Consider the following 22,340-nt stretch of genomic DNA (forward strand, 5'->3'; position numbering starts at 1 on the left):
CTGACTCAGCTGGATCAGAGAGAGTGACTGAGGTAGATATTGAACTGTCAATGTTTTTATATAACATTAAAGTACCTGAGGGTATGGCACCAAGCACCATTGAGAATTCCCAAACACTAATGGGAAAATTATATAGTGTAAGGGATTCATTGTAAGTAAGTCGTACTCCCTCTTTATTAACCAGCTGAGCCACCAATAGGATCCCATTTTGGGCCTAAGTTTCCAGGAAAAGTGATTTATTTTTGAATAAAATATCTCCGTTGTTCCAGATGAGGTGGACGTCACAACAATGTGATTGGTCACTGGCAATGTTGTACCTGGAACAACATTTATTATGATGATGTGGGAACAACACCGACACGAGGATATCAGATCATTCCAGGATGAAGGTCAAAGGGAAAGTCCCCGGGACGCTTCCGGTTATGTTTCCGTCCAGCGTAGTCATCTGACCGGTCCGTGCTATATCGCCCCTCCTGACCCGGAGTGGTATAACATTTTGTAGAAAAGTTCGATCGATTCGCTCTCTCCCTCTCTTTCTCACTCTTACAAAAATAATAAATTCTCTGGGGGGTTTTTTTCTCATATGTTTATGGTACCCGACGGAGGAAGCATTGACCGGGATTGAACCGACGGTCGTCTGACTCCTTCTTGATGTGCGTAAAACAAGGCCATTTTCTTTTAGGGTTTCTGTCTATTTTCTGTTAATGGGAAAACCTGTTGTAAAAGTAGCTATAAAAATGAAGAAAAACTCTTTACTTTGGTATGAGTGGCTGCACAAAACCAAAATACCTCATCAGGGTGTTTTAATAAAATTATTTAGTTCTGAATTTAGTTCTGAGTTCTGAATATGTGCGCGGTGGAAGCAATTAGAGATTGTTATTTCTGCAAAAGGTGGATCTATTAAATATTGATGTAAATTTTCTGTTGGGGTGCCCAAATTTATGCAGCTGGCTAGTTTAAAATTACAAAATGGTAATCTTAATGGTAATCTTACACCTCTAGATTAAGGTCTGTTGTCAACTACTAAGTGAAGAAGCAGTTTTTGTGAAGACCACTCATTAAACGTATTAAAGACAAAGTCACAGGGAGAAGTCCTTTTGAATGTGGCCACAAATTAATTTAATTTACAGCGCTGCAGTGGTTTGAATCATATCTATCTAATAGACTCCAATTTGTGCACGTAAATAATAGTAATAATAATAATAATAATAATAATAATAAATTTTATTTATGAGCGCCTTTCAAGTCACCCAAGGACACTTTACAATAGGATAAGACACTTAGTAAAATGGAGAGTCCTCTTCACACACTAAGGTCAATCATGGTGTTCCACAAGGTTTAGTGCGAGGACCAATTCTGTTCACATTATACATGCTTCCCTTAGGCAGTATCATTAGAAAACATAGCATACATTTTCTATGCTATGTTTTCTAATGATACTGCCTAATGACACCCAGCTCTATCTGTCCATGAAGCCGGATAACAGACACCAATTAGTTAAACTGCAGGAATGTCTTAAAGACATAAAGACCTGGATGGCCACTAACTTTTTTTTTTCTTAATTCAGATAAAACAGGTTATTTTACTCAGCCCTGAAAATCTTGTAATATTTTCTGATTCCTGAAATATGGTATCTAACCAGATTCTTACTCTGGATGGCATTACCTCGGCCTCCAGTAACATTGTGAGGAACCTTGAAGTCATTTTTGACCAAGACATGTCCTTCAATGCACATATTAAACAAATATGTAGGACTGCTTTCTTCCATTTGCGCAACATCTCTGAAATTAGAAAAATCCTGTCTCAGAGTGATGCTGAAAAACTAGTTCATGCATTTATTACTTCCAGGCTGGACGACTGTAATTCATTATTATCAGGATGTCCTAAAAACTCCATGAAAAGCCTTCAGTTAATCCAAAATGCTGCAGCAAGAGTCCTGACAGGGACTAGAAAGACAGAGCATATTTCTCCTGTATTGGTTTCCCTTCATTGGCTTCCTGTTAAATCCAGAATTGAATTCAAAATCCTGCTCATGTATAGGAATTTCTTTTACTTGTGTATTAATCAAATTATTTTATTGTATAATGCCTTGGTGCCACTGGATTTTAACATGTCTGACACCCATACTGTAAGAAGGAAGTTGGAGAAGCAGACCACTCCACAGGAAGAGTCTTTTGTCTCTTTGAGGACTCTGGGAGGTAGCAAGGGAGTGTGAACCTTAAGGTGTGAAACAGCTGTGTACTGCCTTTTGTTCCTGGAGAAGGTATTTAACTGAGAGCCATGCTAGGCTCAGGGAGACTCTTTTGGTTTATTTAAGTGGAAAACTTCCACAACAACCAGCCTGACATTTCTTCCTCCTAAGTTTAATGAATAGATGGATTGAACTTAAATCCTCAGCTCAGTTTTCTATTTTGACCACCTACACCCCAAGATACTGTTTTAAAAAGTGTTGTTTTCAGATCCTTTTAAAGTTTATAAAGGGTCTAATCATTTTCATTAAAATGTTTTATTACATAAATGTTACTGTTTTATTTCATTTTGATTTATGCTCCCACTACACTGCACATCTACAAACAACAATGCCATGGACTGTCAGTTGCTTTTACATGCTGTGAACATGAGTAGGTTTGATCAGAGTTTCAATTATAAAAGAAAAGGAAAAAAGAAGACCAACTTCTTCCCAACTGACAAGAAAAATACTCGTCATATTTTCATAATAAAGGATCAGGCTCCCCATTTATGACAGCTTGGACCATTAATGTATGTTACATTGATGCTTGTTTTAGTATGCTACTGTACAGTTATGGTCAACATCTCTATTTAAATATAATTAATATACAAAACACAATGAAAGTTAAACATGAATTAGTGATTATTTTTTTACTATTGATAAAATTCATGTATACTAATAAAAGTTATGAGTAACAACATTATTAATAATGATTAATAATAATAATTCTAATGAAAACATGATGACTGTTCATAGCTCCTGCTTTGAAATACTGAACTTTAAAATTGACCTCATGAAAGATCACAATTCACAGTGGCCCACTGTCAGAATAATTCTGAATATAAAATCACTGTGTTAATCTGAAGCTTTGCTGCTGCAAGCCACTGTGGGAAAGCTGTGTTATTATAATGAAAACATCTGTGACACATTCAAAGAGGACGAGGTCACAAAGGGACGACACGCAGAGGCTGTATTAAAGTCAAAAATCCAAATCTTTAGTCCTAAACAGGCAGTGGTTACAAACAGGAAGACGAGCAGTCCATTAAACAGTCTACAGGGTCAAACATACAGAGAATTCAAACAGCTATAAAAAAAATGACACTGAAAAACTTGACAAAGTGATGTGTGAGGCACCAAAGGGAAGCAGCAGAGTATATTCAATGAATTATCTTCAAATACAAAAGACAGAAACTCCTAAAGGCAGCATGCAAACTGAGCAGGATGTACAAAGATCAGAGATTACAAAATAAATCAGAAAATGACTTCAAACTTACTGAGAGCAAGGCCTCTGTTACAAATCTGTCTAATAGAAAAACATGCTGTACAGATACAATAAGGTAAGTGTTCATGGTCATTTAAAAACTGGCTCTACCTGAACCACTTAAAGTCGACAATTTCTAAAGATTGTTTTCTTAATTGCAGTTATAGTGTGGCTGGTAAGGATGAAAACACATACAGAGCGTAAACTGTCTTTGTTAGTAACAAACGTCAGGAAAGAAAAGACAAAACACACAAACACTCATGATATTCATGAATAATTAGAAAGCATCTAAACATTCTGGTTGCGGATTTTTACAGTCTTATTTGCACTCGGTCATCTTCATAATCATCCTGATCAATAGGCAAGGCAAATTTATTTGTATAGCACAATTCAACAACAAGGTGATTCAAAGTGCTTTACAGAGACATTAGAAACAAAAACAGATAAAAAGCATGATTTAAAATTGATTAAAACAAGCAAACAAACTAACTAACTAAACACACACATTTCACACCTGTTCGCGCGATCTGAACCCTTATCGTAAGGGGAGCTACCAGTCCTTCTGTGGACGAGCTACTTTCTATTTTAAATTCCCTGAATTTAAAATACTCTCTAGACCCAGTCTAGACCCAGCTGGGGAGCTACCCAGAGCTCTAACCCACTTAACAAACAAACAAACAAACAAACAAACAAACAAACAAACAAACAAACAAACAAACAAACAAACAAACAAACAAACAAAACAGTATGTAAAATCAAAACAGATAAAATCAGAACAGTAGATAAAATCAGTAGTTAATGTAAGTTTTGAAATTTAAGCTTAACTAATTAACAAACAAACAAAACAGTATATAAAATTAAAACAGATAAAATCAGAAATAGATAAGATCAGTAGTTAGTGTAAGTTTTGAAATTTGAGCTTAAAAGTGTGGATTTGGTGCTTTATTCAAATGCAGCTGAGAATAGGTGAGTCTTCAACCTGGATTTAAATAAACTGAGTGTTTCAGCTGATCTGAGGCTTTCTGGGAGTTTGTTCCAGATATAAGGAGCATAAAAGCTGAATGCAGCTTCTCCGTGTCTGGTTCTGACTCTAGGAACTGATAAAAGACCGGATCCAGATGACCTGAGGGATCTGGAAGGTTCATACTGGGTCAGGAGGTCACTGATGTATTTTGGTCCTAAACCATTCAGAGCTTTATAGGCCAGCATCAGAACTTTAAAGTCTATCCTCTGACGGACAGGCAGCCAGTGTAAAGACCTCAGAGCTGGACTGATGTGGTCCACTTTTTGGTCTTAGTGAGGACTCGAGCAGCAGAGTTCTGAATGAGCTGTAGTTGTCTGACTGATTTTTTAGGTAGACCTGTAAAGATGCTGTTACAGTAATCAAGCCTACTAAAGATGAATGCGTGGACTAGTTTTTCCAGGTCCTGTTGAGACATCAGATCTTTTATCCTTGAAATATTCTTGAGGTGATAGTAAGCTGACTTTGTTATTGTCTTAATGTGTTTCTCTAAGTTTAGGTCTGCATCCATCACTACACCCAAATTTCTCGCCTGGTTTGTGGTTTTTAGATGTATAGATTGAAGTTCTCTGGTGACCTGTAATCGTTTTTCTTTGGCGCCAAAGACTATTACTTCATTTTTTTTTTGTTTAGTTGGAGAAAATTGTGGCACAACCAGTCATTAATTTCCTCAATGCATTTACCAAGAGCCTGTACAGGGCCTCGGTCTCCTGGTGACATTGTGATATATATTTGTGTGTCATCTGCATAGCTATGATAGTTTATTTTGTTGTTCTTTATAATCTGTGCCAGTGGGAGCATGTAAATGTTAAACAGAGGGGGTCCCAAGATGGAACCTTGGGGAACTCCACATGTGATACTAGTCTGCTCAGATTTGAAGTTACCTATTGATACAAAGTATTTCCTGTTTTCTAAGTATGTTTTGAACCAGTTTAGTACAGTTCCTGAAAGACCTGCCCAGTTCTCCAGTCGTTTGAGTAATATGTTGTGGTCAACTGTATCAAATGCTGCACTGAGATCCAGTAAAACTAAGACTGACATTTTTCCACTGTCTGTGTTCAGACATATGTCATTAAACACTTTTGTCAGAGCGGTTTCAGTGCTGTGGTTCTGTCTAAAACCTGACTGGAAGGCATCGTAGCAATTATTCTGTTTTAAGAAGTAACTGAGCTGTTGAGAAACTGCTTTTTCAATGATCTTACTTAAAAATGGGAGATTTGAGATCAGCCTGTAGTTTTTCATTTGTGTCTTGTCAAGATTTTCCTTTTTCAGTATAGGTTTGATTACAGCAGTTTTTAGTGGTTCTGGAAACACACCTGACATTAAGGAAAAGTTGACGATCTGTAACAGGTCTGACTCTAAAGTCTTTGAGACCTTTTTGAAAAAACTTGTTGGCAGGACATCTAAACAGCAAGAGGAGGAGTTCAGTTGACCTAAGATGTCCTCCAGGTCTTTGCTGTTAATCGGGTGAAACTGTTTGATGGTGTTTAAACAGTTTTTCGGTGGACACAGTACATATCCTGGATCTGCTGTTGATGTACCAACTGCTTGTCTAATCTTTTGGATTTTGTCTGTGAAGAATTTGGCAAAGTCATTGCAGGCCATGGTTGAATGAAGTTCAGCTGCTACTGGCACAGGAGGGTTTGTTAGCCTGTCAACTGTAGAAAATAAGACCCGAGCATTATGGCTGTTTTTAGTGATGATGTCAGAGAAGTAGGACCTTCTTGCACTCCTCAGTTGTAAATTATGATTGTGAAGTTTCTCTTTATAGATGTCATAGTGAACCTGGAGGTTTGTTTTTCTCCATCTGCGCTCAGCTTTCCTACACTCTCTTTTTTCATTTTTCACTAGTGTGGAGTTTCTCCATGGAGACTTTTTCCTTCCAGAGATAACCTTCACCTTAATGGGGGTAATAGTATCCATTACATTTAACAGTTTTGCATTAAAGCTATTGACGAGCTCATTGACTGAACCTTTGGACAGGTCAGGTGTTAATGGGAAGACCTGGTTAAAGATCTCACTACTGTCTTCAGTTATACACCGTTTTGTGATCACTGCTGTTGATATATTTGTGTGGGCTGAGATTTTACTTTCAAAGAAAACACAGTAATGATCAGATAGGCCCACATCAGACACAGTAACCTTTGAAATGCTCAGGCTCTTGGAGATCAGTAGGTCAAGAGTGTGTCCTCTATTATGTGTGGCCTCTGTTACATGCTGAGTCAGCCCAAAGTTGCCCAGAGTGTTACTCAGGTCTTTAGTCCCTTTGTCCTGAGGGTTGTCCACATGGATGTTAAAATCCCCAACAATAATTACACAGTCGAAATCAACACAGATCACAGACAGCAGTTCACTGAGGTCATTAAAAAAGTCTGTGCAGTATTTGGGAGGCCTGTAAACATTAAGAAACACAACTTTGGATGGGGCCTTCAGCTGTAAAGCCACATATTCAAAAGACTGAAAACTTCCAGGAGACAGCTGCTTACATTGAAATGATTCATTAAATAAGACAGCGACCCCTCCTCCTCTCCTGCTCGCCCTGACCTCACTGATAAAACTGTAGTTAGGAGGGGTCGTCTCGATGAGAACAGCTCCACTGTTACTTTGGTCCAACCAAGTTTCAGTTAAAAACATAAAATCAAGGCTGTGCTCAGTGATTAAATCATTAATTAAAAATGTTTTCCCAGCTAAAGATCTAACGTTTAATAAAGCCAACTTAAGTGTTTTAGAGGCATTACTTGTCCCCTCGTGTTTGGGAGCAGTCTGTGGCACACAAGGTATGTTTACTATATTTATTTATTTATTTATTTTTTTTTTTTTTAATTTTTTTTTAAATGACATCAGAAACAGCAGTATGCGACATTACGTGATGGCAGAGCTTCAGTTCATCCTTTGTCATTTTTTTTTTTTTTTTAATAAATAGGACAGGGGGAATGAATGAGAGAAAGAGGGGGAGAGAAAGAAAGAAAACCAAAGGGGAGAAGAGACGGTGAGAAGGGGGGGGAAGAGAGAAAAAAAAGAAAAAAACAACAACAAAAAAACAAAAAAAAACTCCTGGGTCACCTGTATGGAGAAAAAAAAAAAAAAAAAAAAAGACAAACAGAGGAGACAGCAAACAACAAAGAGCAACATAATAATAGAGAAAACAAAGCACCATCACAATAAACTAGCTAGTCATAGATATCAATAGTTACTAAATAATAAACGATATTGTGCAGCACGCAAGATAGACAGCGCACAGTGTGCTTTGAGGCAGCAGCCAAGAAAGCCTTAGTCCGCGTCTGTGAATACCCATGTGTGCATACCTGTGTGGATCAGCATGCTTGCATTCCAAAGGTTTCTCCATGTAATGATCTGCTAGGGAGTGTGGGGGGGCCACAGCCCCGTCCTCCAGGGTGTGAAGCGGGTAGGAGGAGATCAAAACTCCAGACATCCAGAGGCCCCCAGAACACAAGAGACCATGGAAGACCAACAGAGGGGCAGCCGCGCCACTGTTCCAGTAAGAGCTGAGGAGAGTCCCAGATGTTTACTATATTTAAAGATCTTTTAGAGTGCAGCTCTCTGTGTTTTGACCAGACCACATGTCTCCTTCTGTCACCTAAAAGTACAGAGATTTTAAAACCTTTTATTAAACAGGGTCCCAGCTTCTCCTGGGAAAAGTCACCACTGCCATAATCCTCGCAGCTCGGACCCTCCACACATCACACATCAGACTGCGGAGACAAAGCATGAAGGTGGTAAGGAGGAACTAAGGGGGGCGAGGCTGGGCAATGTGACTTCGATTGCTCTGTTGAGTGGCGAACCTTTGGCTGCTTTGGTGGGGGGTATATGGGGGACAAGGAGGGATTGGGCCGGGGGGTAGATCTGAGCCCAGCATTGACCCGCTCCATCATCTCTTCAGTGAATTTCAGGTGTGGGGAGGAGGGAGAAAGGGAGGGGGAGGAGGGTGATGGGGGTGATGGCCTGTCAGGGGTTTGGGGGACTGGGGAAGATCCTGGTCCTGGTCGTTGGTGTTGTTGAGAGAGTTGGAGGCAAATAGGGACCCCTCCTCTTGCCTCTTCTTGCCTCATATGTCTCTCCTTTCTGAGGCTCTTCCCGGGTGGGGGCAAATGGAGCTCCTCCTCAAGGTTTCTGCTGGGCTTTGTCTGTACTTGGAGTACTGTTTGTTCCTCTTTATGAGATAACTCCTCGTTTATCTCAGCCTTGGCACCAAGCACAGATGGATGATGTGATGGTGAGATAAAGCCTCGTGATGAACTGAAGCTTTCATCCAACTGGTCGACTCATGGTTCGAAGCATTGTGATGATTCATTTGCTCTACTTCGCCATCAAGTGGACGATTCAAGTGAAACAAGCTCTGTGATTATAATGATGTGACGTGTAAACCGCTAAACTGAATAAATAAATTGTTTTCATGATTATTTATCCCGAATATTGTCTCAGTATGTCTGATACAAAAGAGAAAGTGGAACCTATCAGGACAGAGTTTTGGTATGATTGTGTAACTGTTAGAGCTGGGTATCGTCACTGATTTCTAGAATCGATTCGATCCACGATTCGATCCAATCTGGGTAAATTTTTCCTCAGACAGTCAGAAATGTTATAATTCAGATCACAGATCAGTACATTTCCATAATTTTATAGCTATAAAAAGAAAGATGAGATTTGCAAGACTTTATCAAAGGTGTAAGCATCACAGTAGATGCCTTTGTATCAAAGTAGCTGAGGCTAAAACAGAAAAACGATTTTATAAAAATATTCTGCAGTAGATCAAAAACGAAAGAAAACCATTAATCAACATATGAACATTACCTGATGCTGCTGAAGTGAAGCAGAGAAAAGTTACAGAGGTTTAGAGACACGGCTAAGCGTTTTGCATTTTGCATAATTTTAAAAAGTTTAAATTTGTTCAGTAGCCTACTGAACAGCAGAAATTAGGTTTTCTTTTTGGAAGTAAGTAAAAGGGAAAAAAACAGCGACCGACAGCGCTGTAAACAACGGTAGACTTGTGCATAACAAGCAAGCGAATAATGCAGAAAACAGATTTTTAGACGGGAAACTGTTCTTGGAGTACAGAGAGAGACCACGAGCTGTGCATGAAGTGTGATTTTATCGTGGTGGAAGCAAAATAGCAAAAGTCAGAGGGAATTCATGGCTATGTTTATGTGAAGCGTAGTTTGGATCTTCTTTTGCTGCTGGTTCAGTCAATATTGTTTGGAGAGGTAAAACCTACAGCTTCAGAATCAGCGCAAAAAGGGCGTAAAACACAAGGCCCGCCGACAGATCAGAACCAGCGAGCTGTCGGATTTCGGCCCTAACCGTGTCCGTGCCGTCGGGTGAGAAAGGCCACATCTCACTGATTCTGATGTGTCGGCGGGTCCGCGCTTTGTGTTTACGTCTTTGTGCATAATAGCCTACGTGTATCTGCTGTCATTTACTGTTTTAGCTGTTTGGTGGTTGTTGAAATTTAGTGAAGTTTAACCTGAGATTCTGGCGTTTGGGGCAAAAAAATTTATATTAAAAATCGATTCAGGATTTTAATGAATCAATATCACGTTATCCAAGCTAGAATCGATTCAGGATTTTAATGAATCAATATCACGTTATCCAAGCTAGAATCGATTTTAATCGATAATCAAAACCCACCCCTAGTAACTGTGTAATCATGCTTATGTACATCTGGATAATGACACAAACTGTGTGGCGCTCCACTTTTTAATAAACTAAAAGACATTATAGGATCTGTAGTGTTGTTTATTTATATTATGGTACTTATCAGTTGTGATATTTATTACTGTGTGCATACTTTATTAGAAGAGAAAAAAATCTCTTCCTTGCTGGTTCCATCGAAGAAGAAATGCTCAAGTGACTGTGTAGCACGTAGGTAATCCAATTCCACAACACAGCGTGATGAGGGAATCAGCTGTGTTTTGCTGCCCATTTTATTTCGAATCTGGCGCGAACCGGCGAGCCAGTTCCTGAATCAGTCACGTGGTACGGACTGCCCACGAGGCCTCGAACGTCACTGCATACGTAATCAAAGCGAGCCTCGATACGCGCTTCACAAAAATTCCCCCGAGAGTACTCGACACGCTTCGAAGCTTCGACACATCACTACCTCTCACATCTAAAGGTAAGTGTCAAGGTAACTTTGAACTGTTCAGTCAATCTTGAGTTTATCGAAGTTTTCTGAAGGACGCTTTCTGTTGCTCTCTGTGAGAGAAGACCGTTAAAGGCGAGGCTCTCCAGAGTGTAGCAAAACAGGAAACCACAGCTGGGTGTGTGTAATGCTGGGCTTACGCTGGGCTTACACTGTGCGATTTTTGGCCCATTTTGAGCCGATTTTTGAGTCGTGCGACCGTTTTGGCGATCGGCCCGATTTTGGCCTTCGTCGTGCATCGCGTAGTATACGTGGGGTAATGCTGGGCAGACACTGCGATTTTTTTCAGTCGCGCGATTCAGCTCCTACTCAAACTGTACGTTGACTCGCAGGGGTTAGAAGTTCATAGGTCACGGTGCAGGGTCTCACACTATACGGCCCGATGCTCTGATGCGACCTGAGTGCTCACACTGTGCGTCCATAAAATGAAGGTTATAACAGAAATCCTGTCGCTCGCTCCCCCTCTCTGTCTTTCACTCACACAGACACACCACCACCACCATCAACTTTGCTAAATTGCTAATAAGATAAGATAAGATAACCTTTATTAGTCCCACACGTGGGAAATTTGTTTTGTCACAGCAGGAAGTGGACAGTGCAAAAGTTATGACGCAAAAATTAGAATACAATAAGAATAAATACAGTACACAGCTGTACAGAATAGAATAAAATAATATACTATATACAGTAGAATAAAATAGAATAAAAATATACAATAAGATAAAAATAGAATACGAATGCTATATACAACTGAGTAAAAATACAACGATGCCAGAAAAGATTATTGCACTTAGTGTTATTGCACATGTGTGGATGTGTGTGTTTGTTCAGTTAAAGTCTTTGTTGTGGAGTCTGACAGCAGTGGGGAGGAAAGACCTGCGAAATCTCTCCGTCCCACACCGTGGGTGCCGCAGTCTCCCACTGAAGGAGCTGCTCAGTGCTGTCACAGTCTGCTGCATGGGGTGGGAGACGTTGTCCAACAGGGATGACAGCTTAGCCGCCGTTCTCCTGTCACTCACCACCTCCACTGGGTCCAGAGGGCATCCTAGGACAGAGCTGGCCCTTCGGATCACCCTGTTCAGTCTCTTCCTGTCCCCAGCAGAGATGCTGCCGCCCCAGCAGACCACACCATAAAAGATAGCAGAAGCCACCACAGAGTCATAGAAGGTCTTCAGGAGTGGGCCCTCCACCCCAAACGACCTGAGTCTCCGCAGCAGGTACAGCCTGCTCTGCCCTTTCCTGTAGAGGGCGTCTGAGTTATGAGTCCAGTCCAGTCTGTTGTTCAGATGAACACCAAGGTACCTGTAGCTGTCCACAGCCTCAATGTCCATACCCTGGATGTTCAGTGGTTGCAGTGGAGAATGCTTGTGCCTGCGGAAGTCTACCACCAGCTCCTTGGTTTTACTGGCGTTGATCTGGAGGTAGTTCAGCTGGCACCAGTCCACAAAGTCTTGAGTCAGACCTCTGTACTCCTTGTCGTCCCCATCAGTGATGAGGCCGACTATTGCAGAGTCATCAGAGAACTTCTGCAGGAAGCACTGGGTGGAATTGTGGGAGAAGTCTGCAGTGTAGATGGTGAAGAGGAACGGAGCCAGAACCGTTCCCTGTGGGGCCCCCGTACTGCAGACGACCCTGTCCGACACACAGCCCTGAGTCCTCACATACTGTGGTCGGTCGGTGAGGTAGTCCAAAATCCAGGTAGTGAGGTGATGGTCCACTCCAGAGTTCTCCAGCTTGTCCTTCAGAACCGAGGGAAGAATAGTGTTGAAGGCACTGGAGAAATCAAAGAACATGATTCTCACAGTGCTTCCAGCGGTCTCCAGGTGAGCGAGGGAACGATGTAGGAGGTGAATGACGGCATCATCCGCTCCAATGCCAGGCTGGTAGGCAAACTGAAGTGGGTCCAGTGATGAGCTTATTAGGCGCCGAAGCTGAGCCAGGACCAACCGCTCCAGGGTCTTCATCAGGTGGGATGTCAGAGCCACCGGCCTGTAGCTGTTGAGGTCCTTGGGGCGTGAAGTCTTGAAAAACATTGATCAGGCAGCTGTGATTGAGCAGCAGTGTAGATCCAACTATTTTCACGGTTGTTGTGGTCGTGATAATTTTGTGAGGCCACATCAAAAAGGCTCGAATGAGCTTTCCAAAGTTCTACAAGTTGTGCCCCCATCGCTTGTGTCCAGATCACACGCTGTGCTGCGCCGTCTTTTTCGCTGACATTTGTGTTTGCGCGTGCGCAGTGTGACAAACTGCGGTGACACCCTGGTCAGTTCTTCTTTCATTGACTGAAGGGTACCAACAATTTTGTCCACGTCTACGGCGCTACTCCCTCGGACCGAGAAACTCCTCTCTCTTGGGCCTGGGTGACGGTATTGCTCTTGAGCTCATGTAGAGCACACTGTCCTTGCTAGAGACAGATGAAGGCGGATTCCTCTTCACTCAAGTCTTCCTCCGACAGCTGGCTTTACCAATTCACTGTTGCTGGCTGCAAAGGGTTACTACTCACTTGCAGGAGCGGCCGCAACCACCGGCAATAAGGAAATGCTGCTCTTTAGAGAGGACTCATGCTCAGGGAGACGTTTTCTGGTCCACCCTCTCTCCCAGAAGAGCCCCGGGAACGCTTGTGTCATCTTTGCATACCTCCACAATTACATATTGTTTAGTCTTTAAAAAAAAATTGAGGTTTTCCGTGTACCACCAGAGAGAGACTAAGTACTACTAGTGGTATGTGTACCACAGTTTGAGAACCACTGTTCTAAACCATGCTGTGAAACTCCTGGGGACCACCCCTTAAGGGTGAGATTAAAAGTATATGTGTATGACTGAGGGGCTGCCCCTCAGATCTGCTCTGGGAGAAACATAAGAATGTAGAAGAGGTGAAGGGATTGTGTTTTTAAAAAAACAAAACAAACAAATACGTTCGATAAAGTGCTTTCGGTTTGGTATGCATATGTATCGAACAATACAAAATCTTTTATTTGTTTTATCAACTTTTCTTTTAACGATGCTGTCTGTGTTGAGCGCTCAGTAGATCTGTGTTCGACTACCCCGCCTAGGCTGCACTGTCAAGTGCAGATCCACTGAGCCCAGCGCAAGCTAGCAAGACAGAAGCCAAGCTCGTTGCAATATGGCAACTGCCTCAACGCTACCCGAAATTGAACCTCCCCCACCTTCATTCAGATCTGGCGTTTGAAACTATCGTGATGTTCATGTGAAGCATGACCCTGATGGTAAGCGCGTCATGGACAAAAGTAAAACAGTATGTCGAATGTGCCACGCAATGCTCAATTGGTGGGAACTAGTGCGTTATCGCAGTTAGCTCGTTAACGTGTTGATGCCGTCCAGCCCCACACACGGGGCGATCCATGGTAACTCGTTAAGGGAGATTTGCAGCGTTATGGCGTTAACGTCATTTTAACGAGTTTAACGCTGACAGCACTAGTGGGAACACAACGAATATGACTCCACATTTATGCCGACATCATCCTAGTGCAAAGACAAGTGGAAGCAGACAAAAACAACAAGCACGCATGCTACAAACTTCACCCGAGTCATTTAGGCAGCCGTTAGCACATGATTCTCCTTATGGGGACCTGATATGTTTAATATGCTGCTGAGAGTATAGCCCAGAAGAAGCGTATAGAATAGCTTTTATTTTGGAAAGAGCCATTTCTCTGTAATAAACTCTCTTTTCCAAAGATGAGTGATTCTTCAATCAGATTTATTTATTTATTTTTGTTGTTTCATCAACATTAAATTTAAAAACTGTACTTTTGAGTTAAAATATATATTTATAATGTTAATAAATGACTAATTAAAAAGGCATGAACATTTTTTTTTTGTATCAAAAAAATATCGAACCGTGACACCAAAGTATCGAACAGAACTGAACTGTGAATTTTGTGTATCGTTTCACCCCTAGTTGGAGGTAAAAGTGCTATAATGAAAAACATTTCAAGAAAATGTAAAATAAATGTATTCCAGGATAAAACACAGCTGTCTTTGTCTTAACGCTGCAAATCGGTGTGTCGGCCCACTGGGCATTTGATTCTAATAACAGGCCTCAGTCTCTCCTGCTACTGGTCTGCCATACTGCTAAATTTGGTATCCGTGCTCAAACCTTTTGTGTCTGTTTGCACACCTCGGGAAGCAAAAATTTGTTGAACATATGAGACACTTTGACTCTTCAGTGCAGTGTGGAGCCTAACAAAGATCTGTTTTGTGTCCCAGCTGATCAGCAGGAGGAGAAGAGTCTGACGGAGCAGCAGAGGAACATTTTCAGCTACTTGGACTCAGCTCAGCCACTACAGAGGAAACAATGAGCTCAACACAGAAGGTGACAGACAGAGCAGGGCGATATGACCAAAAATATTTATCACGTTATACATTTGAAAATTTGCGATAACAATATAGCTGACGATAAAATTGACACTAGACAAAATACTTTACAACTCCACGACTTTATCAGTGCAAAAAAACCCCATCAATGTATTTTCACTTAAACAAGCAGCTGTTTTTTATGTGCATTAAAGTTTATATAAAAATTTAACAGTGCAAATACAAATGCCTTCGAGCAAATGTCGGCCAATTTCCTCTGGAAAATCCTTTTGGTTAAACTGTCAGCAAGCAATTTGCATTTGCACTGTTAAATTTTTATATAACTTAAATGCACATAAAAAAACAGCTGCTTGTTTAAGTGAAAATATATTGATGGGTGTTTTGCACTAATAAAGTTGTGGAGTTGTAAAGTATTTTGTCTCGCGTCAATTACATCGTCAGTTATATTGTTATCACAAATTTTCAAATGTATATCGTGATAAATATTTTTGGTCATATCGCCCTGCTCTACTTTCATGTGTTACTGTTTAGGCTTAAATTGGTTTGATGTTTGGTGCGTTTTCCTTAATGTAAAAACAACCCTTAGGTTACAATCAGACATTTTTCTTGCATTTGATTTGATAAATGATGATCTTTTGATTGATAAACTAAAATGTTATGGATTTTCACCAGCTGCTTTGTGCTGGATGAATAGTTATTTGGACAGAAGATAGCAGAAGGTTTATTGTAATGGTTATTTCTCAGTTATGAACTGCGGTTTACCCCAAGGCAGCTGCCTCGCTCCACTTCTCTATTCAGTTTTCACTGACGAGCTGCAACATGTCTTGGGTTAATCTTGGGTATGCCAATGATTCTACCTTGTTTTATTCAGCCAGTGACAATTCTGAATTGATCAGCGTGTCACAACAAAATTTGCTGAATGTGTTGGACTGGATAAGTAAAAACAACATGATTTTAAATGTATTTAAATCCAAATCTATGTTAATTAGAAGCAGATTAGTCAACAGCCCACAACTGAGTCTTTCCATAGCCAGTGTTAGAACACGTCACCCAGATGAAACTACTCGGCGTTACCATAAATCACCACCTTTCATGGTCTCAGCACATCGATTGTTTTTAAGAAAATGGGACAAGGCATAGCTATGGCTATGAAATGCTCTTTCTGTATCACTTCTTCAATTATGAAAGATGTCATTAATGCACTAGTAATGTCTCATCTGAAGTATTGTTCAATCATTTTGTCAGCAGCTAATAAGACAAACATAGGATTTATTATCACTGAATGGTTATGTATAAATCTAGAAAAAGTAAGTGTGTGTGTGTGTGTGTGTGTGTGTGTGTACAATCAGGAGGGATGGGCATGATTTTAGTGTTTGAACAGTCATGAATTATTTTTAACAGCAGGTTGGATGTAATGTGTTAGAACTACCGGCAGGTGGGGATAAGAGACCTTTAAGGTGTTTGGTGCCACACTCCACCTTCAGGTTTAAAACTAGTGTTAATGGAGGGAGTTTGAAGGTTGAGTTTGTTCCACGACTGCATTTCACTCACTGCCTCTGTTTGTATCTCTGTCACTGCAGGACCAACATGGAGCGAGAAGTCAGCGCTCTCAGGAGGCCGACAAACCTCAACCGAGAAAGAGAGAGAAAAAACACACCTGTGACGAGTGTGGGAAGGAGTTTACTTTAAAGGGTCATCTAAAACAGCATCAGGTCATCCACACTGGAGAGAGACCGTTCAACTGTGACTTGTGTGGAAAGTCTTTTTCCTGGAAGGTTGCTCTAAAAAACCACCAACTCATCCACAGTGGAGTTAAAGCGTACAGCTGTGATCAGTGTGGCAGAGCTTTTACTCAAAGTAGCAGCTTACAGAGGCATCTAGTTAGCCACTCTGGAATTAAGGCATACAGCTGTGACGAGTGTGGGATGGAGTTTACTGTGAAGGCTAAACTAAAACAGCATCAGGTCATTCACACTGGAGAGAGACCGTTCATCTGTGACTTGTGTGGAAAGTCTTTTTCCTGGAAGGTTGCTCTAAAAAACCACCAACTCATCCACAGTGGAGTTAAAGCGTACAGCTGTGATCAGTGTGGCAGAGCTTTTACTCAAAGTATCAGCTTACAGAGGCATCTAGTTACCCACTCTGGAATTAAGGCATACAGCTGTGACATCTGTGGAAAAACTTTCAGCCGGAGAGGGAGCCGAAATACACACCTACGCATTCACACCAGACATGATGTGTACTGCTGTGAACAGTGTGGCAAAGAGTTTACAACAGACGCACAGTTAAAGCAACACATGTTTACCCACACTGAGGGACGACCTTATAAATGTGACCTGTGTGAGAAGACTTTTAAAGCTCCACGTTACCTGAGAGGACACCAACAGATCCACACCAGAAAGAGACTCTACAAGTGCAGTTACTGTGAGGTATGTATTTATATTGTTATCTTGTCATTTTAGCCTGACTGTTTGGAACAACTCTGCTCATTAAACTGTGTTAGCATGTTAGCAATTCTACTGCATGGAAAAGCAGCTCTGAGTGATTATTCAGATTTTCATGTCAGTTATGATTTTAGTATTACTGTAGTATTATGGTGGTAGTATTGTAGTTATTGCAGCCCAGTAAACTGAGTGTGTTAACTGAAACAGTCAAATGTAATTGGACGTCTGCAGAGATGCTCTTTATTTCAGGCGACGTTCAGGATAAAAGTGTTGAAGGACTGACTTACACTGTCTTTGTGTCTTTGTTTAGAAGCAGAGCGACACAGATGGATCCAGTTCTCAACCCTGTCATCACTGTGGTGGTGGGAAAGACTTTCATTGTGGCCTCTGTGGAAAAACTTTCAGTCGGCAAGCCACCCTTAAAACACATCAACGTAGACACACTGGAGACAAACTGAAATACTGCAAAGAATGTGGGAGAAGCTTCACCACATCACATCACTTAAAACAACACGAACTGATTCACAGTGGGGTTAAAAAGCACCTCTGTGATCAGTGTGGGTCATCCTTCACCACTGCAGGTGAGCTTAATAGACACAAACGAGTCCACACAGGAGAGAAACCATACAAGTGCAGACACTGTGACAAAAGCTTCTCAGATTCATGTAGTCGTAACAAGCATGAACGTACACACATGGAAGGAAACTACAGCTGTGACCAGTGTGACAAGAGCTTCAGGAATCTCAGTTCATACTCCAAACACAAACGATCCCACGTTACTAATAAACTGTTTCACTGTTACCAATGTGCCCAAACATTCACCTCATTGTCTGCTCTGTGCAAACATCAGCGTGATCACTCAGGGCTGAAATCACTCTCATCACTGGATCACAGTGAACCTGAAGAGACAGAAAGATCCTCTGGTTTCAGTGTCAGACTCAAAAAGCTTGAGATCAGGCTCCACAGAGTTCAGATAGAATCATTTAAATCATTTAAACTTGTGTTGAACTGAACTGGTTGCTGGGCTGAACTTCTACATAATACAGATTTACATGGGATCTTATTTTCTGTCGTTTTACTGAGTCAGTTTTGTCCTTTTTTCTCTGTTCTGGGTTTGCTCGTCTATAAATAATTGAAACTCAGTCAAATAGTTCATTGTTCTCCAGCAAAACGTTTTGGAAACTCATGTTTAACCTTTAAACTCTGACATGTTTTAGCACACAAGGCTTCATCGGGGAGTTCACTCATGATTGGACCATGAGAATAAAGGTTTTTAGTTCTTTCAAAGAGAGTCTTGGAGGTTTTTGATGTTTTGTTTTTTCTGAAATCACCTCTGTGATCAGTGTAGGTCATCCTTCACCACTGCATGTGAGCTTAAATCACACAAACGAGTCCACACAGGAGAGAAACCATACAAGTGCAGACACTGTGACAAAAGCTTCTCACAGTCAAATGGTCGTAACAATCATGAACGTACACACATGGAAGGAAACTACAGCTGTGACCAGTGTGACAAGAGCTTCAGGAATCTCAGTTCATACTCCACACACAAACGATCCCACGTTACTAATAAACTGTTTCACTGTTACCAATGTGCCAAAACATTCACTAAATTATCTGCTCTGTGCAAACATCAGCGTGATCACTCAGGGCTGAAATCACTCCCATCACTGGATCACAGTGAATCTGAAGAGACAGAAAGATCCTCTGGTTTCAGTGTCAGACTCAAAAAGCTTGAGATCAGGCTCCACAGAGTTCAGATAGAATCATTTAAACTTGTGTTGAACTGAACTGGTTGCTGGGCTGAACTTCTACATAATACAGATTTACATGGGATCTTATTTTCTGTCGTTTTACTGAGTCAGTTTTGTCCTTTTTTCTCTGTCCTGCTTTTGCTCGTCTGTAAATAATTGAAACTCAGTCAAATAGTTCATTGTTCTCCAGCAAAACGTTTTGGAAACTCATGTTTAGGACTGTTACGGTGTGTTCACACCGAACGCGATGGACGCGAATAAAACGCCCCAAACGCCCCTAATTTGACGCGTGTACATTCGCGTCTCAACGCGTGTCCAAGAAAAATCCATCGCGCGTCAAAATATCATATTTTGACGCGCGTGAACCGGAAATGTGGGAGGAATGTGGGAGGGAGTTGTGCCAGACCTGGTTTTGCAAGATGGCAGCTATCGAGCTAGCGCTTGAAGAGAGAGTCTCCCTTCTCTATGTACTGTGGAGAGCAGAGCAGCAGCGTAAAAGACGTCCTCGCCGTACCTGGGTCCATCAAGTCCTCCAGGCGCGTGAGCAGTTTGGTGAGTTTCACCATTTGCTCCAGGAGCTGCGCCTGGATGACGGCAGATTCCAGCGATATCATCGTCTGTCACCCGGCCAGTTTGAGGACCTGCTTTCCCGCGTCGGTCCCAGAATCGCCCGCCTAGACACCAATTACAGGCGCTCAATCCCACCTGCAGAGCGCCTGTCCGTCTGCCTGAGGTTAGTAAAAGTGGTCAATACGGTAGTCCTTTATTGATAGCTGTGCTAATATATGCTAAACCATCCATTTATACACTGCTAACATGGATGTGCTATGCTAACAGTGAATGCTGTCGGCGTTTACTGATGGCATAGCACATCCATGTTAGCAGTGTATCGTGTATACACTGCTAACATGGATGTGCTATAACAGTGAATGCTGTCGGCGTGTATAAACTATCGTTTATACACTGCTAACATGGATGTGCTATGCTAACAGTGAATGCTGTCGGCGTTTACTGATGGCATAGCACATCCATGTTAGCAGTGTATCGTTTATACACTGCTAACATGGATGTGCTATGCTAACAGTGAATGCTCTCGGTGTTTACCGATAGCAAACTGGTACTGTTTATAATATTTCTAGTGATACTCAGATGGTCTCATCAAGTCCCGATTTAATTCGATTTATGCTGTTATCAGTGGTTGAATGATAGCATGGCTGTGGTGTCATAGGTATGCTCTCGGTGTTTGCTGATATCAAACTGGTATTAGGACCACTGTGGGTTAATCTTTGTAGTGATACACACTCCTTTTGTTTATTTATACCTGGTTTAATTTCTGGGATAGTTGAATATTTGTATATAATCACTGCAGACTGTTTTAGATTATATCAAATATATATCATGTAATTATCCTTATAATTACAAAATGTTTTATGTAAGATTTATGTTTTGGAATTTGTAATTTTGGAATTTCAATAATGTATTTTGTAACTGCAGTACACATAATACACATTTTAAACAATTTTGTCCAGGTTCCTTGCCACCGGGGACTCCTTCAGGACCATCGCGTTCAGTTTTCGAGTCGGTGTGTCCACGGTGAGCCAGATCATCCCCCAGGTAGCGACGGCCATCTGGGACTGTCTAGTGGACGATTTCATGACTGTGCCTTCAACTGAAGACTGGCGGTCCATCGCAGAGGGATTCCAGGAGCGCTGGAACTTCCCCCTCTGTTGTGGAGCTCTGGATGGGAAGCACGTCCAGACGAAGGCACCCCCCAACTCAGGATCCATGTTCCACAACTACAAGGGAACTTTCTCCATTGTTCTCCTTGCGGTTGTGGATGCAGAGCATCGCTTCCGTGTCATTGATGTTGGGGGGTACGGGAGGACCAGCGACGGTGGTATTCTGGCCAACTCCACCTTTGGTCAGGCTCTTCGGGCTGGGACTCTCCATCTGCCTCCTGACCAGCCTCTACCTGGTGGAGAACACCGTGGAGCCCAGCCCCATGTCTTTGTGGCTGATGAAGCGTTCCCGCTGCGGCGTGAGCTCATGAGACCTTTCCCTGGACGCCTCCTCCCTTTAGAGAAGAGGATCTTTAACTATCGCCTTTCCAGGGCCAGGATGATAGTGGAGAGTGCCTTCGGTATCCTCTCCTCACAGTGGAGGTTGTATCGGCGTGCCATGGAGCTCCGTCCTGAAATTGCGGAGAAGTGTGTGAAGGCAACGTGTGTTCTCCACAATTTTCTGCGCTGTGTGGACGAGAGAGGGGCACCTGCTGTGAGGGGTGTGGCACCTGCTGTGGTGGAGCCGTTGCAAGGCCTGGGTCGTGTAGCAGCAAACAACTCCTCCAGAGAGGCTGTCCTGGTGAGGGAGAAGTTCATGGCCCACTTCTCGGCAGAGGGAGCTGTGTCTTGGCAACCAAAGGAGTAGCCTGTTTGAAGTCTGAGTGACTTCCCCACAACGGCTCTTTTAAGAGCCACCCACAAACCTCTAAAGAGTGTTCCTGTCTTTTTAAAATTTTCTTAATAAATGGATCTCTACTCCAAAATAACCTAACCTCTCTTTATTCTCTTAAGTAACTTGTCTTCACTATGTTCCTATAACCAGTGTGATGCAAAAGTTTGAGCAACCTTATTAATAGTCATTATTTTCCTGTATGAATCGGTTACAGTAAAAAATGTCAATTACATATATCATATAGGAGACACACACATTGATATACACTACATATTTATGTTATTTCTCTTTTTATGTGTTGCCAATATATGCACCTGCTTTATTTAGTGTAAAGTTATTGCACACTTTCTGTAAATCCAGTGAACTGCATTTCACTTCTCAAATATCACTGTGTGTGTCTCCTATATGATGTATTTAACTGACAATTTAAATTGTGACAAATAACGATTTGTACAGGACAATGATGGCTATTAACAAGGTTGCCCAAACTTTTGCATCCCACTGTATCAGTATATTTTGTCATTAGTATAATATGAAATAAATTCTACTTGTGTCAAGTCGGGTGCCAATATTTGCTGTGTAGTAGAACAGAGACATTTGTCATTATAAATGTTTATTTGATAAAATATATAAATTCAGTAATAAAAAGATTCAACATAAATATATGAAATTTAACTATTT

General features: G+C 41.5%; 2 protein-coding genes across 5 annotated transcripts in view; both read left to right on the plus strand.

The window, feature by feature from the left end:
- The window catches only part of LOC309714060 (uncharacterized protein), a 94,336-nt gene that overhangs the window by 30,087 nt on the left and 41,909 nt on the right, over window positions 1-22,340 (plus strand). For 2 of the 4 annotated variants that reach the window (XM_082546159.1, XM_082546161.1), the window contains 3 exons: window positions 14,900-15,005; window positions 16,588-17,436; window positions 17,762-18,032. In XM_082546159.1, the coding sequence (XP_082402285.1) occupies window positions 14,988-15,005; window positions 16,588-17,436; window positions 17,762-18,032 (1,138 nt within the window). In that variant the 5' untranslated portion in view covers window positions 14,900-14,987. Of the gene's footprint in view, window positions 1-10,465; window positions 10,646-14,899; window positions 15,006-16,587; window positions 17,437-17,761; window positions 18,033-22,340 lie in introns of those variants that run through there. The other 2 variants (XM_082546157.1, XM_082546160.1) reach the window with 2 other exon arrangements.
- LOC309714069 (uncharacterized protein) lies at window positions 18,843-22,338 on the plus strand. The gene is made up of 2 exons (XM_082546188.1): window positions 18,843-19,938; window positions 20,735-22,338. Exons 1-2 carry the CDS (start codon window positions 19,577-19,579, stop codon window positions 21,630-21,632), a joined length of 1,260 nt encoding a protein of 419 aa, XP_082402314.1. The 5' UTR covers window positions 18,843-19,576; the 3' UTR covers window positions 21,633-22,338.

The sequence above is a fragment of the Aulonocara stuartgranti genome (assembly GCF_965226115.1).
Source record: "Aulonocara stuartgranti genome assembly, chromosome: 9".
In the NCBI taxonomy this organism is placed as follows: Eukaryota; Metazoa; Chordata; class Actinopteri; order Cichliformes; family Cichlidae; genus Aulonocara; species Aulonocara stuartgranti.